The following is a 14,186-nucleotide window of genomic DNA, read 5'->3' as shown; positions in this document are numbered from 1 at the left end:
ATAGCGAGCTCTACATCCTCTGAACTATAATAACAGCTGATGTCTATACTTCTTACCTGTCCCTTACGGCATGCTATTCTCATGCGGATGGTTAATTTTTAGTGTGGTTGTATCTTAATTCTTCGATCAGATTTTAAGTAACCTCAGAGCAAAAACAATGTCTTCAACTTCTTTGTGTTTTCCCAAGTCATGTCTTACCACCCTGGATTGCAATTATCTCTGTATGTGTCTGGCTACCTCAGTAACTGACCATGTCTTTTTCATCTTCATGTTTTTAATGCGTGGTATAATATGTACAACATAAATAGTTTCAATGGATATTTGGTGGGGGAAAAAATGAGTGAAAAGATGAAATAATATATTGAGTACACAGCACATATTAGATACTCAATAGTTGCTAGTTATTATTACTATATAAGTCTCCAAATTTTACTTAAAAATAGAAAATAACCTACTTTAACATCTGCTTGAATAAAAGCCTCTAAAATTACAGTGACACAAATGTATAAAAACTAAAGCTGTAACAACACCTTAATTAGGCTGTTAGGATCACTGGTACTAAGCTTAGTTTCACTACCAAACATTATTTCATATATCACATATTCTATATCCTTCCTCAGAGAAAAAATAACCAAAAACATCTACCTGTAACAACAGATTTCTAACAATAGCAAGAAACTCTCAAAGACTGATCACATGACATCACTGTTAAAAGTGATGTTTAATAACGTAAAAACACTTGTACTGTCTACAGAACTCTAGTTGCTTTACACCAGGACAGATATGCGTACCACAGATGCCACAGTCACCGTGATGTGTATAAGGTAGTACCTAATAATTACGTCCTCCCTGCCGCAACTTAGCCACTGAGACAAATACGGGTTTTTTTCTGACACAAGAGTAGGCACCAGAATATAGTAGGATAATTATAATATCATCATAATTAATTACAAGCAGAGATGTTTTTAATTACCGAGTGTTATTGGTTGAGTTATAGCTCCCCAAAATACATGTGTTCAAATCCTAAGCCCAAGTACCTTAGAATATGACTATCTCTGGAGATATAATCTTTAAAAAGGTAATTAAGTTAAATCATTAGGATGAGCCCTAATCTGAGATGACTGGTATCCTAAAGAGAAAATTAAGATATAGATAAGTGCAGAGGGAAAACCATGTGAAGACAGATGGAGAAGATGGCATCTACGAGCAAAGGAGAGAGGCCTCGGAAGAAATCAAACCTGCAGATGCCTTGATCTCAAACTCCTAGCTTCCAGAACTGTGAGAAAATAAATTTCTGTTGTTTCAGCCACCCAGTCTGTGGTCCTTTGCTACAGCAGACCTAGCACACTAATAGAGCAAGTACTTCCTCCTTTCTTAATTCATTAAAATCTAATTTAATACTCAAAAACAATCATGCATGGTAGTATTTCCCCATTTTGTAATTAGGGAAGCCAACGTTTCAGAGATGTTAAATGATGTTTCTGAGGTCACCTGAGCGAGAACCAGGATGCAGGACTCAGACTAGACTCTCGTGCCCAAAATCCTGATGACTTTCCACTCTCAGCAGGTGATGAGCGACAAGACACTTGAGCTTTGGTCCCAGAAGTGCCCTAAACTAGTTGTGGAAAGTTCAGAATCATGAATTTTTTAACACCTTTGTTTTATCATCTGAAAAATGAGGGGGATGAGGGGGATGATTTTAACAGCCAAATTGACTAAGGGTTTACATAAAAGCCTTTCCAGTTTTAAAAATTTAGCTCAAATCATTGTTTTTTAACTCCTAAAGAAATTGTCTCTGTAAACTCATTGAGAATTGAAAGAAAATTCAATATTTGGGGAATCAATTACTATTTTGCCCATGGAAATTGTCTCATCAAAAAATATACATATTTAAAAATGTTTTGAAATATTATGAACTTAACTCACTTACAAAAGTAATTTTTATAGGATTTGCATCCCATTAGTTATTTTTTGCTTTTAAAGAGTTCTCCATTCTGAGCTTTTAAAGACTACACAGAGCTTTATGAACAAAACACGAGCCTTTTTTTTTTTACAGAAAATCTTGAGTTCAGGGTTAAAATCTTTAGTGAATAATTTCATAATCTTGAGAGAAAAAAAGGAGTTTCGGACCTTAGTTTCTAAGTGTGAGAAACAGTGTAAATGGCTTCCTGCATGCTTATAAAAAAAGTTTGCCATTAAATAAAAGAATATCTGTAAAATACCTTTGAACTCTTTAGAGGGAAGTTGCTGTATTATATATTCAACTGCAAAGTAATAAAGACTCATGGTGTTAGGGTATCTTTTTTCAATAACTTCCTCAGTTTTGAAATATTATGTGAGTGCTTGGTTTGTGTATTGTTCGTGTCTATAGTGAATGTATATTTTATTTGCCAGGAAGAGGGAAGTTTATCATGGAAAATAATTTATACTATAATGAAAGATAGCAGGTTATATGACCCTAGGGGTTAGAATTGTGAATCATCTCTTGTGTGTTTTTAAGTAAAGACAGTCTATTCAAGGAGAGAAAAAAAAAAAATCTACAAACCACATACTCTATCCAATCACGTAAAGCCAAATCAACCTTCAGGCAAATCAAAAGTCTTCATTTAAAGCTTACCTGGATTTGGCACTCTGCCGATCTTGTCCAAATCTCTTAACAATATACTTCCACAAACAGTTAAAAACACACATACTGAAAAGCATACCGTTTGCAACGTTATTTTTTAAAAAAAGAAAATCTTTACCCCAAAGGAGACAATTGCTTGGGAAAAGCAAAGTTCCTCTCTGAGTTTGCAACATGTAAATAGAGATTAGTGGGTGGGATTGAGGTGTGCTCCTGCGCATAAATAGAGGCTGGGCAGAGCTGGCACACTAGAAAACTTGGACGGCACAGAGGCCACCTGGCTCACACAGACAGGTGGGTGGGGAACTCCAGGTAAGACTCCTGACAATAACATTGGAGTGCTCAGGGCAAGCTTTGGCCTTTGATTACTGTGTAAAGTTGCAGGCAATCAACAGAGAAGTGAAAGGTAGTTTCAAGGGCAATAGAATGGGATTTGAAGAGAGAATAAATGAAATTTTCACCAAAGGTTTACTGGGGCCTTTCTTTGGCCAGAGCTGGCAGAGTGCTCCGTTCCTGAACTGATTCAAGGTAATGATTTCTCCCTTGGGAAATAAGAGGTGTAAGAGTAGATGAACTCTACATGTTTTCAAACCTGGGACAGGGCCCAGGGTCTTCTGTCACTGTGCACTGGTCACCATGTAATGCTCCATTTCTCTCCCACTGCCTAAAGCAAGGCCCACAAGACTAGGAAACTTTAGCTCAGATTGCTTGATTGGAACTGCAGTTCAGAATATTATTGAAAGTCAGAAAAACAGTTCTTCGCTATCTAGTGTAAAGATATTCTTGTTGCATCTTCAATCTTTAAATTCATGGGATAGAATATAAGAGGAGTGATCTGGGTGCTTTCCTGAAGCATTTATGAATAGAAATACTGAAACCTGCAAGTTCATTCCTTGCCAAAGATAAAAGGACAGAGATAGGGCAACCAGTAAAAAGTGCAGGAAAGGGAGGGAGGGAGAAAGGGAGAAAGAGGGGTGGGGGAGAGGGGGAGAGGGGAAGGAGAGAGAAAGAGAAAGAGAAAGAGAAAGAGAAAAAGAGAGAGAGAGAGAGAGAGAGAGTGTTTGTGTGTCTAAATTGTCAATATCTTCCATTGTTAGCATTCTGTTTTGAGTTGGTTTAGGCAGGAAGTTTGCTGAGCAGGGTCTATTATGAAAATTCGATAGAATGAATCTCAGAAAGTCAGCTCACAGCAGGATGTTTGTACAGCAGGAGTTTTATTAGTCTTTGTTGAGTTGTCCTACCATAACATCAATAGTTCTAACCTGTAAGCTGTGGAGCTATCACAAGGGCTATGAAGTGCCACTTGCATAAGAACTGTCAATGAACTAAATGGGTAAAATGCTTCACCACCAGTTTACGATTATTGTTTTAGATGCTGTTGTTATAACTAAAATACAAAATCAAATGTTTGTTCATAAAGCCAAAGTAGCTATTTGCTATGATGTTTCTGAATCAACTAATATTTAAAAAGTACAATTATTCTCCCATAAAAGTTCCTTTTTTTTAAACATTAACAATAAGTCTTTGTACTAAGAAGGCTGGAAATTGTTGACTTGTAGTACATTTGAGTTGTTCCTGCAGAACACTAGGATACAAAAATTGTCCTTGGCATTTCCACATCTTTATCAGTGTAGAAAATGAAGAAAGTGTATCTTTGCTTTTTGTTTTGTTTTGTTTTTGTTTTTTGAGTAAGACATTCTGCGGCTATGTATTATGATCTGGATAATTGGTCAGTTTAATACAAGGCATCGTCTGGGTTTGGTGATTTTGCAACACTTTTTAAAAATCCGCTACCATTTGGCAAAGGGTCCCACTCAAGCCATCAGAACTTGGGGAACTTGTCCCCTTAAAAATATGAAGCATTGATAGTCCATCCTGCTTCCTGTTCAGAGCGTATTTGCTTCAATTCAAAACCTACACCAATGTTAGATATTTAATTTTAAGCAATTTCAGTCTTTGACTCTACTAAAAATCCCAACTCTTCAGCTTTGCATGTTATGGTCTCTGGATAACTGTAGTGATTTGCTAGTGAGCTCACTTTGCTGGCTTGCTGTCTCCCTCACTCATTCATGGACCTTATCTTGCCATTCACATTCCTGTTCACAGGCACCTTCTTCACAGCAGTTAAATGACAAACTTTGCATGTTTTAAATTAAATAAGGAATCGTTTTACTCAGATCTTATTTTTCAATGGCAATGTCCACATTTTAACAGAAGGCTAAAGAACTAGGTATGTTTAGAGTAATTGTTTCAGGATGGGAAAATGGAAGCCAAAGCTGCAAAAGGGCAAGATCCCAGAGCCTTGGTTCTACACCCATCCCATAAATCTTCACCCCTCTGAATTTCAGATTCCTCATCTATAAAATGAGGCATTAGGGAAGCGATAAAAAACAAAAAAAAAGAGGTAATCTATAAGGTGCCTTCCAACACTGAAAATGTTTAAGTATAAAATTTAAATGTAAAATTCCTTAGTTATAAGAGTATATACATCTACTTATTTTCTTAAAATATATCTATATCTGGGTTTGTAGATTTCTATAAAGATCTACATCAGTGTATTTATATCTGTATAAAGCTAGATGATAGATAGATAGATAGATATAGACAGACAGACAGACGATAGTAGATATATAGGTAGACAGACAGACAGATGATAATCACACTGCATTCTTAGAAAAATTCTGTAGAAGGTAGTTTTTCACTGATTTTGCATGATTTCAGTCTCAGCTAAACCTCAATTCCTATTGTACAGTGGTGATACAGTCTGAAGATTTTAAAGACCATGAATTTCCTTTTGTCTTATTGATATTTTACCTGTTTTCCTTATCAGATTTGCCATGGAGAAGATTTCGGTACCAACGTTCTTACTCCTTGTGGCCCTTTCCTACACTCTGGCTAAAGAGACCACAGTCAAACAGGGAGCTAAGAAGGACACACGGGACTCTCAACCCAAACTGCCACAGACCCTCTCCAGAGGTAGGAGTCAGCCTCTCGTCAGCTTCCAATGCTATTAAATTGAGAAGCTGAGACTTGTGTGCTGAACGTATTTCTGTAGGTGTTCTTTCTAGATTTATCAAATTTTATAATTATTTCTACTTTCTCTAGAGGTTTTTCTTCTTTCGTGTAAGTATATATTTCCAGTCTTTACCACCAAAGCTTTTCTACAGCTTTGGATCTGAAATTATAATAGCTTTAAATACACTGGTTCATTTTGTTTTAGGTTGGGGTGATCAACTCATCTGGACTCAGACATATGAAGAAGCCTTATATAAATCCAAGACAAGGTAAAAATAACAAGGGTTACGCAGTTCTCTCAGAGCTCTCAAGAGCCCCATCTAGTGTTACTTAGCTATACATGAAATCCTGCTCATTAAAAATTACCCAATCTCTTTTTCTCTTAAAGCAACAAACCCTTGATGATTATTCATCACTTGGATGAATGTCCACACAGTCAAGGTAATTTATTCTTCTAAATATTATTTCCTTTATAGGCTTTTAGCTTTAGGACCAAGGTTTAGAGCACTCATTTTTCTATCCTTAGCACCTAACACGGTTGAATAATAAATAGTATTTCATATAGTAAAAAGATATTTTAAAGTAACTTCAAATATTTCCACATTTTATGTTAATCATTGTTGCATATCTTGAAAAAAACAAACAAGCCCTATGATTCATCCTTGACTTCTTGCTTTCTCTTATACTCCACATCCAGTACATCAGCAGTTACCATTAGCTTTACCTCTAAAATATAGCCTAAAGTCAGCACCAGCCTCATGCAACCTGTGCAGTTGCATGAAGGGCCCAGTTCTCAGGTTTCCATGGTTGGTTTAAAGTTTCGTTGTCTCTGTCTTCAAATTCTTAATAATTTTTGAACAACAGGCTTCATATTTATTTTGCTCTGGACTCTGTATGGCATATAGCTCCTGCTCAAATTTAACCACTTCCCAATTGTCTTATTGCTACTCCCCTGGTCCAAACCAAGGTTGCATCTTATCTAGACTATAATAGCTATCTAACTGGTCACCATATAGCCAGCTCTCAAAACATAAGGCAGAATGAGGCTGTTACACATAAATCAGATCCAATCACTAGTGACTTCTAGAACATCACGGGTCAAAATTAAATCCAAATTTCTGACCGTGGCCTATAAGGCTGGACATGACCTGGGTACTGGCTCTGGGTACTGAGTACTGGGTACTGGGTACCATCTTTTCTTACCATTCTTTCCTTTTTTTAAAAATCTCCACTCCAGGTAGCCTGGACTTTGTGCTTTTTCCTCAGACATCTGAGTTCATTTCCACCTCAGGACTACTGTTCTTATTATCCCTTCTGCCTAGTGTGACACACTCCCCAAATCTTAGAATAGATAACTCTCTCATTTCAATGTCAGCCTCCTCAGAGAGGTCTACCCTGATTACTCTATAGCTCTTAAACCTCTTGCTTTGCTTTTGTTTTTCTCCAAAGTACATATATCCACATATATGTTTACTTGTTTAGGGTCTATCGCCTACACAGGTATTTGAGTTCTATGAAAAAAAAGTACTTTGTTTTTTTCATTTCTCTATCCCCAGTGCATAAAACAGTGCTTACCACAGACTAGCCACTCAATAAATCTGGGCTGAAATAAATAAATAAATAAATAAATAAATAAATGGATAAATGCATGAATGGGTGAATGGTAAGAAGCAAAGGTAGTCGATGGCCTAGATATTTCTTTACCGATCATTGTTCGAAAGGGTAAAATTGAATATTGTGTTAAAAATACAGTTCGACTTAAAACATAACAGAGAACAATGGTTTTAACTGGTGATGAGATGGATGCTTAATGATTTTTCTTTGTATTACAGCTTTAAAGAAAATGTTTGCTGAAAATAAAGAAATCCAGAAATTGGCAGAGCAGTTTGTCCTCATCAATCTAGTTGTAAGTGTACTTTTCACCATCACTGACATTTCTCCAGTGCTCATCATTTGAAAGGAATGATTCATTTTTCCTATACATTTTAATCACACTGCATGAACTGGGATTTGTTCCAAATATCTCATCTGGAAGACTAGAGAGAAAAATAATGCTTTATTAATAATCTATATTTAACGTTAATGCTTTATTTAGTAATTAATACATTTAGGCTGTCAGAAAAGTACTCTCCTGTGGTTAGGATATTCTCTGTTGCTGTAATAACTGAAGGTATTTGTATTTTGCAAATTACTTCTTGTGCCCTGTCCTGCAGTCCTGGCTGTTTTATATACATTCTTAGCCTTTGTCTCCTCTCTCCCTGAAACAGACCTCTCTGACAATCAAAATCTAATCAGTTCATCCTCATGCATTCCCGCTAACTTCATCACCACCACATCTCCTGATGTTCAAGCTTTTTGCCTTAGTCTACCATAACCCTGAGTCAGGTCCCCACTCCCAGCCCCCAGCCCCCTCTCTCATACTCTTCACAGGCTGACGAGTTGGCTTCTTCAAAAGAGCATCTACACCAGTAATTCTTCCTCACCTTCCTTCCACAGGATCCTCTTTCTCCTTCCACTCCCTAATAATAGTGCCTTGGTGAATCACTGTTTGACATACTCCTTGTTTTCATCTTCCATAGTCTCTATGGGCAACATCATCTACATGGCCTTTAATCAATGTCCACACACTGATAATTCCCACCTCTTTCCCAAGCATGCAACGAGTTTCAATTTGTGTATGCAACCGTGTTCCAGACATCCCATAACTAGCTTACACTCAACATGTGTAACGCTGAATTTATCAGCTTTATCCAGGCTTTTCAAATAGTTCTTCTTTCCCTATTGCCTGTTTTACAGAACGTGTTATTCTAGATTGAACTCTCCTACTCTCCTCCAGCAGTCACAAAGCCCTGCGGTTCTAACTTTTAAATATTTTTGTTATTCGGTCACTTCTTTGTAAACTGAGAACCACCATTTTAGTGGAAGAATTGTTCACTTACTTTGCCTAGCTTATTGCAATATTACTAAATGGCTCCCTGCCTACAAGATAAATTCCATCTAATCCTGTGCGGCCATCAACTTAATCACTCCAAAAACCACGGTACCTCTTCTAACATCCCTCCGCTGGGTCTTCTCTATTTATGAACAAATGCAAACACTGAGATACAGTGCACAAGGTCATTCATGAGCAGCTCTCCAGCATCTTCTCCCACCGCCACCTCATACATATTTTAGTCTCTTCCAAACACTAAATTATTAGAAAAAATTATCAGAAAAACCCTATCCATTTCTAGCATGCACAATCTCTCCCCTTTGCCTGCAATGATCTCCTTTTCCGAGAAACTGACTTCTATTCATTTTTTAAGATTCCTCCTTATTCACTTCATAAAGTCCTAATAGTAAGGACTTGCACACTGGTTTATATGTCCTACTCTGGGCACCCACGGCATCCGCATATCCTCTATTATAACATTGCATCCACTAATTCCCATTATTCATTTTCCTACCTGCATCTCCCAATAGGTTACGCATCTTTGAGTGATAAGTGCTATATATCGTTAAATAAATTTCTAAATAAAAATTTGATAACTGGATAGATGGATGCTCAAGATAATCCTGTGTTTCTGTCAATTTCTCCAAAAATTACTTCTGCTTCTTTTCATTAGTCTATTTCCTCCATGTAACTTGTCTGTCCATCTACATTATAAACTCTTTGTGGAAGAGATGTGCCTTACATGGTCTTAAGATGCCTAGGACAGTAATGGACACATTTTTGTATTAGCAAGCTTGAAAATAACGAGGAAACACACTAAAAACTGTTTTTAATTTTAAATCTTAGTACGAAACAACTGACAAACACCTTTCTCCTGATGGCCAATACGTCCCCAGAATTATGTTTGTTGGTAAGTAAAAGTGACAGTGTGCTGAAACGCACTCTGAAAATCACACAAGCACAGCCATTTCTCTTCCGCAGTCTTCGCTGCTCTTATCTGCCGCCCCACCACGGCCAATGCCGCCACAAAGCTCTAATGAGGGTTATGACATTCTTTTAAGTTTCACAAAGCATTTTCATTAGAAAATGTGACCTTCTAGCTATTTTCGCAGCACTTTCTCTCATATGCTAATTTTAACTTTTCGTCTTCTGCCAGAAACACATCCGAGCAGGACACACTCTGTTAACTGTTTAAACACATTAGTCATTTTCCCAAATACATCAAGGTCTGTCCATACTTATTTTTAATCAGGCAGACTTTCAGTTTGTGTGTTGGACTTTTCTTTCTGACCATGCTGACAATAATTTTAGGAAAGTTAGGAATAGAGTTGAAAAAAAAAAAATCAAATAGGCATGTTCCTTCCTGCCACTGGAACTTGTCATATGCTGTTCTGTCTGCTGAAAAGCCTTTCCTACTCTCCCTCTGCGACTTCCAACTCACCTGGTTAAGTCTCCAGTCATCATTGCTTTTCACTGACCTGATCAAATTCGCACTTTTGTGTCACAATGTTTCTTTCAATGGTCATACTTTCCTCGGTCATAATGTAACATTTACTGGGTGATTGTTTAATAAATATTTCCCCCACGGGACTATAAACAACGTGTGGCAGTGACTGTCCCTGCTTCTGCTCACCATCACATGTTCAGCATCACTCTGCGGTCGGCTAACAATAAATATTTCTTAAATGACAACAAATTAATTGAGTTTGGCTTTGATCAAAATCTTACTGACTTAAAGTCTATAATTAAACCCATCACATAAAAGAGCTCACTCTAATTAAGGAGTTCACCTTTGTAATTCCTCCGAGTTTATGTTAAATGTACAAATGAGGAATAAAAAGTGAAGGAAGGAGAGAGGCTGAACTACAGCCTTATAGATTTGTTTTTGTTAGGACTTAGAAAACTTAGAACCCTTGAAACTGAGAGAGACTTAATAGGATATCCAGTCTTACCTTGTACAGGAATTCTGTTCACAGTTTTCCCATCTAAGGGAATTTTAACCCGTGTTTGGTTCCTGCAGTCATAAGAAACAACTCCAGCTCAGGAGTTCTCCACACTGTCTGAGCATTAGAATCATCTGGAAGATTTTAAAACTCAAGCTGCCCAGGCCATGCCTCAAACCAATTAAATTGGAATCTCTAGGGGTGGGACGTAGGATCAGTATTTTTCAGAGTTCTCCAGGTGATTCCATTGTGCAGCCCAGATTGTGAGCCAATGGCTGGGTGTTTAAAAGCCTTTTATGTTAACTTATTACCGAGATCAGACCAGCTGTTCATATCCTCTGCACGCAGTAGCAGGTCGTCAGTCTCTGTTGAAACAAAAGAATGTCTGTTTCTTGTCATTTATGTTGATCCCAGCCCAATATTCTGAAATGGCAGAGCCTGTCCACTCAAATACTTGTGACAGACTCTGCAAACGAGCAGGTGCTTCTCATATGTCTTCGTTACTTAGATTTCACGATGTGCGCCTTCTTTAATCACCTGAGACTTCTAGACTTCTGTGTATCCCAGCACTCCCTCCCTGTTAGATGTACCTTATATCAAAAATACCTTTCTGTCTGATCGATAATTTCCAGTTAAACATAAAACATGAAAAGAAAGAAAAAAACAGTTTAAACAATACATCAGGGATGACTCCCAAATCTCTGTTTTCAAAATGCAACTAGTTAACAATAAAGTAAGAAATAGGGATGTTTCATGCTCATTTGACTTTTGCTGCTTTTAAGGGTTTACTTTCTTTTATTCATTAAAACAAACCAACCAATCTTGGTTTTGAACACTAATCATTTGGATGTTGGTTTCTAATTATCTAGGTTGCTCTTGGTAACACATTACAATTACAAGACAATCATTTCGAAAGTTTAAAATAATTTAATAGAGAATGCCAATGTTTTCAACAAAACCAAAACACCACCCCAAAGATAATATCCCATCTTCAGGTTGCCACAGATAAGACAGCAAGATTCATAATCTTCTCCACAAATACCCATGTGGGGCTGTTGATGGCTCCCAGCAGGGCTTTAGGGTCCTTACTGCTGGAGGCTGGGTTGCAGAATGGTTGGAGTAGATGCCATCCTACGTTCCTTTCATAGGACAAGGACAAATACTGAGCTTTGTCAAGCAATAGACGTTACTTGGAAATGTAGCACTCTATGCCCTCTGTCTTTTCCTTACAGACCCATCCCTGACAGTTAGAGCTGACATCACTGGAAGATACTCAAATCGTCTCTACGCTTACGAACCTTCCGACGCAGCTCTACGTAAGTGCTAAGGCCATTGGACATCTCTATTGTGCCGATGAACAGCTCTATGGCGCTGTGCTGGCAGCTGAGGCCACACGACCATGAGGAAGGAAGGGAAAGTCCTGCTCAGGGACACCAAAAATCAGCTTGACCCTAGCTAGTCTCCTCCTCAGGCAAATCACTTTCACCTTGATCTCATCTTTCTTTAAATCTCAATTGAAGATGAATTATTTTGATCAGGTATCTTTTTCTCTAGGAGGATTCTATGACCATATTACCTGCTTTTCAGATCTTCTCTTAGGCCCGCTAACATACAACTCTTTCTATCACAGAATTTAGTACAATAGTTGTAGTAATTCACATGCTCCCCACGCCCCCATATAATGAAACTGAAATAATTTAGTCTCCTTTATTGAAGTTAAAATTAAGTTCAATCTCAAAGATCAGTAGTAAAGATGGCTTCAAAGAGTTGCCAAGATACGTCCCCTGGGGTTGCCATAAAATGGGGGCGGGGCAGAGGGAGAGAGCAAGAGGGACTCAAGGCAGATGAAATACCTCGATGGGAAACTCTACTTGTGACACCTAATTAGTTCTTCTGGGAAGAAAATTGGGTTTTGTCCTAAGAACCAATTCTGCTCAATGACTAGTAGCCTAGAACTACACTGCCCAAAATGTTAGCCATTAGCAACCTGTAGCTGTTTAATATTAAAGTTACGTATAATTTAAAATTCATTTCCTCACTCACACTAACCACATTTCAAGTACTCGATGCAAAGGCACTGAATATTTTTCATCATTACAGAAATTCTCATCGGGGGTACTGCCTAAAACATTATTTGGGGAAAGATTCTGAGGCTGTGTCTTGGCAGCAGAGAGATAGAAAAGTATTTCACTATTGGTCACAGTCCATTAGCAATGACTGGGAGGACCAGCAAAAGCACGGCCCAAGTCCTGACCATCTGAAAATAACAGCACATTATCTTAATAAGACTTTGGACTCCTTAAAGGCAGGTCTCCTGCATAGGTTATATCATAGTGTCTTGTAGAAAAGGCACTTAATATTGAATATAACTGGATTGTGATATAAAGCCATTTCACATAATTTTAGAAAAAAAAATTACAATTAGATTACCAACTATTCACCATAGGATAAGACAGCACCCCCTTAAACAATCGAGTATCCAAATTTGGGGGTTTATTTTATCTATTAGTACAATTTCTGGTCGCGTCTTGACTCTCCTTTCTCTTCCATTAGTACTCGACAACATGAAGAAAGCTCTCAAGTTGCTGAAGACTGAATTGTAGATAAAAGACAAAATTTGCAAGCTTTTCCCTCTGCACTAGGCTGTGACACTTGGAACCAGAGGAGATATCAGCAGACCCTGGAGAAGGCAGAAGCACTCGTGGTCATGCTGATTAGATTATGGTTTAATGTTGTAACAGCTGGTTTTTTTGTTTGTTTGTTTTTTTAATTTGGCGGCAAGTATACAGTAGGAAAACAATGTTGTATACTACCTTAGTGAGCCATACTTTAAAAAAATAAATAAATCCTTTTGGGGGTGTTCAAACTCGTTATCTTTTTTTCCCCAAACTTGATCTTTCACAGAAAACCTATTTGGTTCACTCACCAAAAGGACTTTTGGATAAAAAATGTTCAAAGAGGGGACAAGACAAAACTAGTTCAAGCACTGAAGACCAAAGACAGTCAAAGTTATCATCTCTCCTCACCACAGCTTCTCACTGGGTGACTAGAGGTAGACATTAGCTGAAGTCAAACAGAGTATGCTTTAGTGTGGAAGACTATGTAGAAAGGCATCCCAAGAAATGCAGTCACCTAAATTTAAGACAACCCTTGGCCTATGTTATGTCCACATTTTAATTTAGTGATTCAATTTTAGTTAGATTTTGCTCCGCTGAATCTTTTCAGAGAAAGCCTCTGGCAGGTAGCTTTCTCCTTCAGATTAATGGTCATTCCAAGAACATCTGAACCCATGAATGCATACAAGCTAAAGAAATCCTGAAAATTAGCCTTATAGAACATGTGTTCTCTCTCAAGCTTTCAGGGCCCTGGCCTGAAATAAATTCAGTTGAATTGTTCCCATCTTCTTCACCAAAATGTGACTGAGAGAAGAACAAAAGGCAGTGATATCCTGTCTATGCAGGCAGAGATCAGAGGTCACTACTTATCTTTGGAAAAGCTGAGAGGGCAAGGCATCAGATAGGGGAGTAGCTTTAGCTACTTTAACTCTTTATTGTCTGACAAAAATCAAAACTCTGTATTAACTTCTTTACAACATATTGAATAATCTCACACTCATCACTGTACAGAATTCTTTTATCACCCAGCCCCCATTGACTTATTTAACCACTGAATG

At 37.7% G+C, this 14,186-nt stretch overlaps 1 protein-coding gene across 3 annotated transcripts; it reads left to right on the top strand.

Moving 5' to 3' along the window:
* Positions 1–2,668: 2,668 nt before the first annotated feature.
* Positions 2,669–13,197, top strand: AGR2 (anterior gradient 2, protein disulphide isomerase family member). 3 transcript variants are annotated; one of them, XM_016139469.2, is made up of 8 exons: positions 2,669–2,917; positions 5,454–5,599; positions 5,844–5,907; positions 6,027–6,079; positions 7,471–7,544; positions 9,417–9,480; positions 11,746–11,829; positions 13,067–13,197. In XM_016139469.2, exons 2-8 carry the CDS (start codon positions 5,461–5,463, stop codon positions 13,114–13,116), a joined length of 528 nt encoding a protein of 175 aa, XP_015994955.1. In that variant the 5' UTR covers positions 2,669–2,917; positions 5,454–5,460; the 3' UTR covers positions 13,117–13,197. The 3 variants fall into 3 exon arrangements, with proteins under 3 accessions (XP_015994955.1, XP_015994952.1, XP_015994953.1); XM_016139466.2 differs by having other exon boundaries at positions 2,797–2,935; XM_016139467.2 differs by lacking the exon at positions 2,669–2,917 and adding an exon at positions 3,043–3,151.
* Positions 13,198–14,186: the final 989 nt, after the last annotated feature.

Source organism: Rousettus aegyptiacus, unplaced genomic scaffold (genome assembly GCF_014176215.1).
Source record: "Rousettus aegyptiacus isolate mRouAeg1 unplaced genomic scaffold, mRouAeg1.p scaffold_m13_p_13, whole genome shotgun sequence".
In the NCBI taxonomy this organism is placed as follows: Eukaryota; Metazoa; Chordata; class Mammalia; order Chiroptera; family Pteropodidae; genus Rousettus; species Rousettus aegyptiacus.
This window is presented reverse-complemented; position numbering and strand designations above follow the sequence as displayed.

What these genes read in the sequence shown, in the direction of transcription:
- AGR2 (XM_016139469.2), top strand. Translation starts at nt 5,461, where the DNA reads ATGGAGAAGATTTCGGTACCAACGTTCTTACTCCTTGTGGCCCTTTCC. An exon ending in GCCACAGACCCTCTCCAGAG is followed by an intron (nt 5,600 to 5,843) that starts GTAGGAGTCAGC and finishes ATTTTGTTTTAG; the next exon opens with GTTGGGGTGATCAACTCATC. An exon ending in TTGTCCTCATCAATCTAGTT is followed by an intron (nt 7,545 to 9,416) that starts GTAAGTGTACTT and finishes TTTAAATCTTAG; the next exon opens with TACGAAACAACTGACAAACA.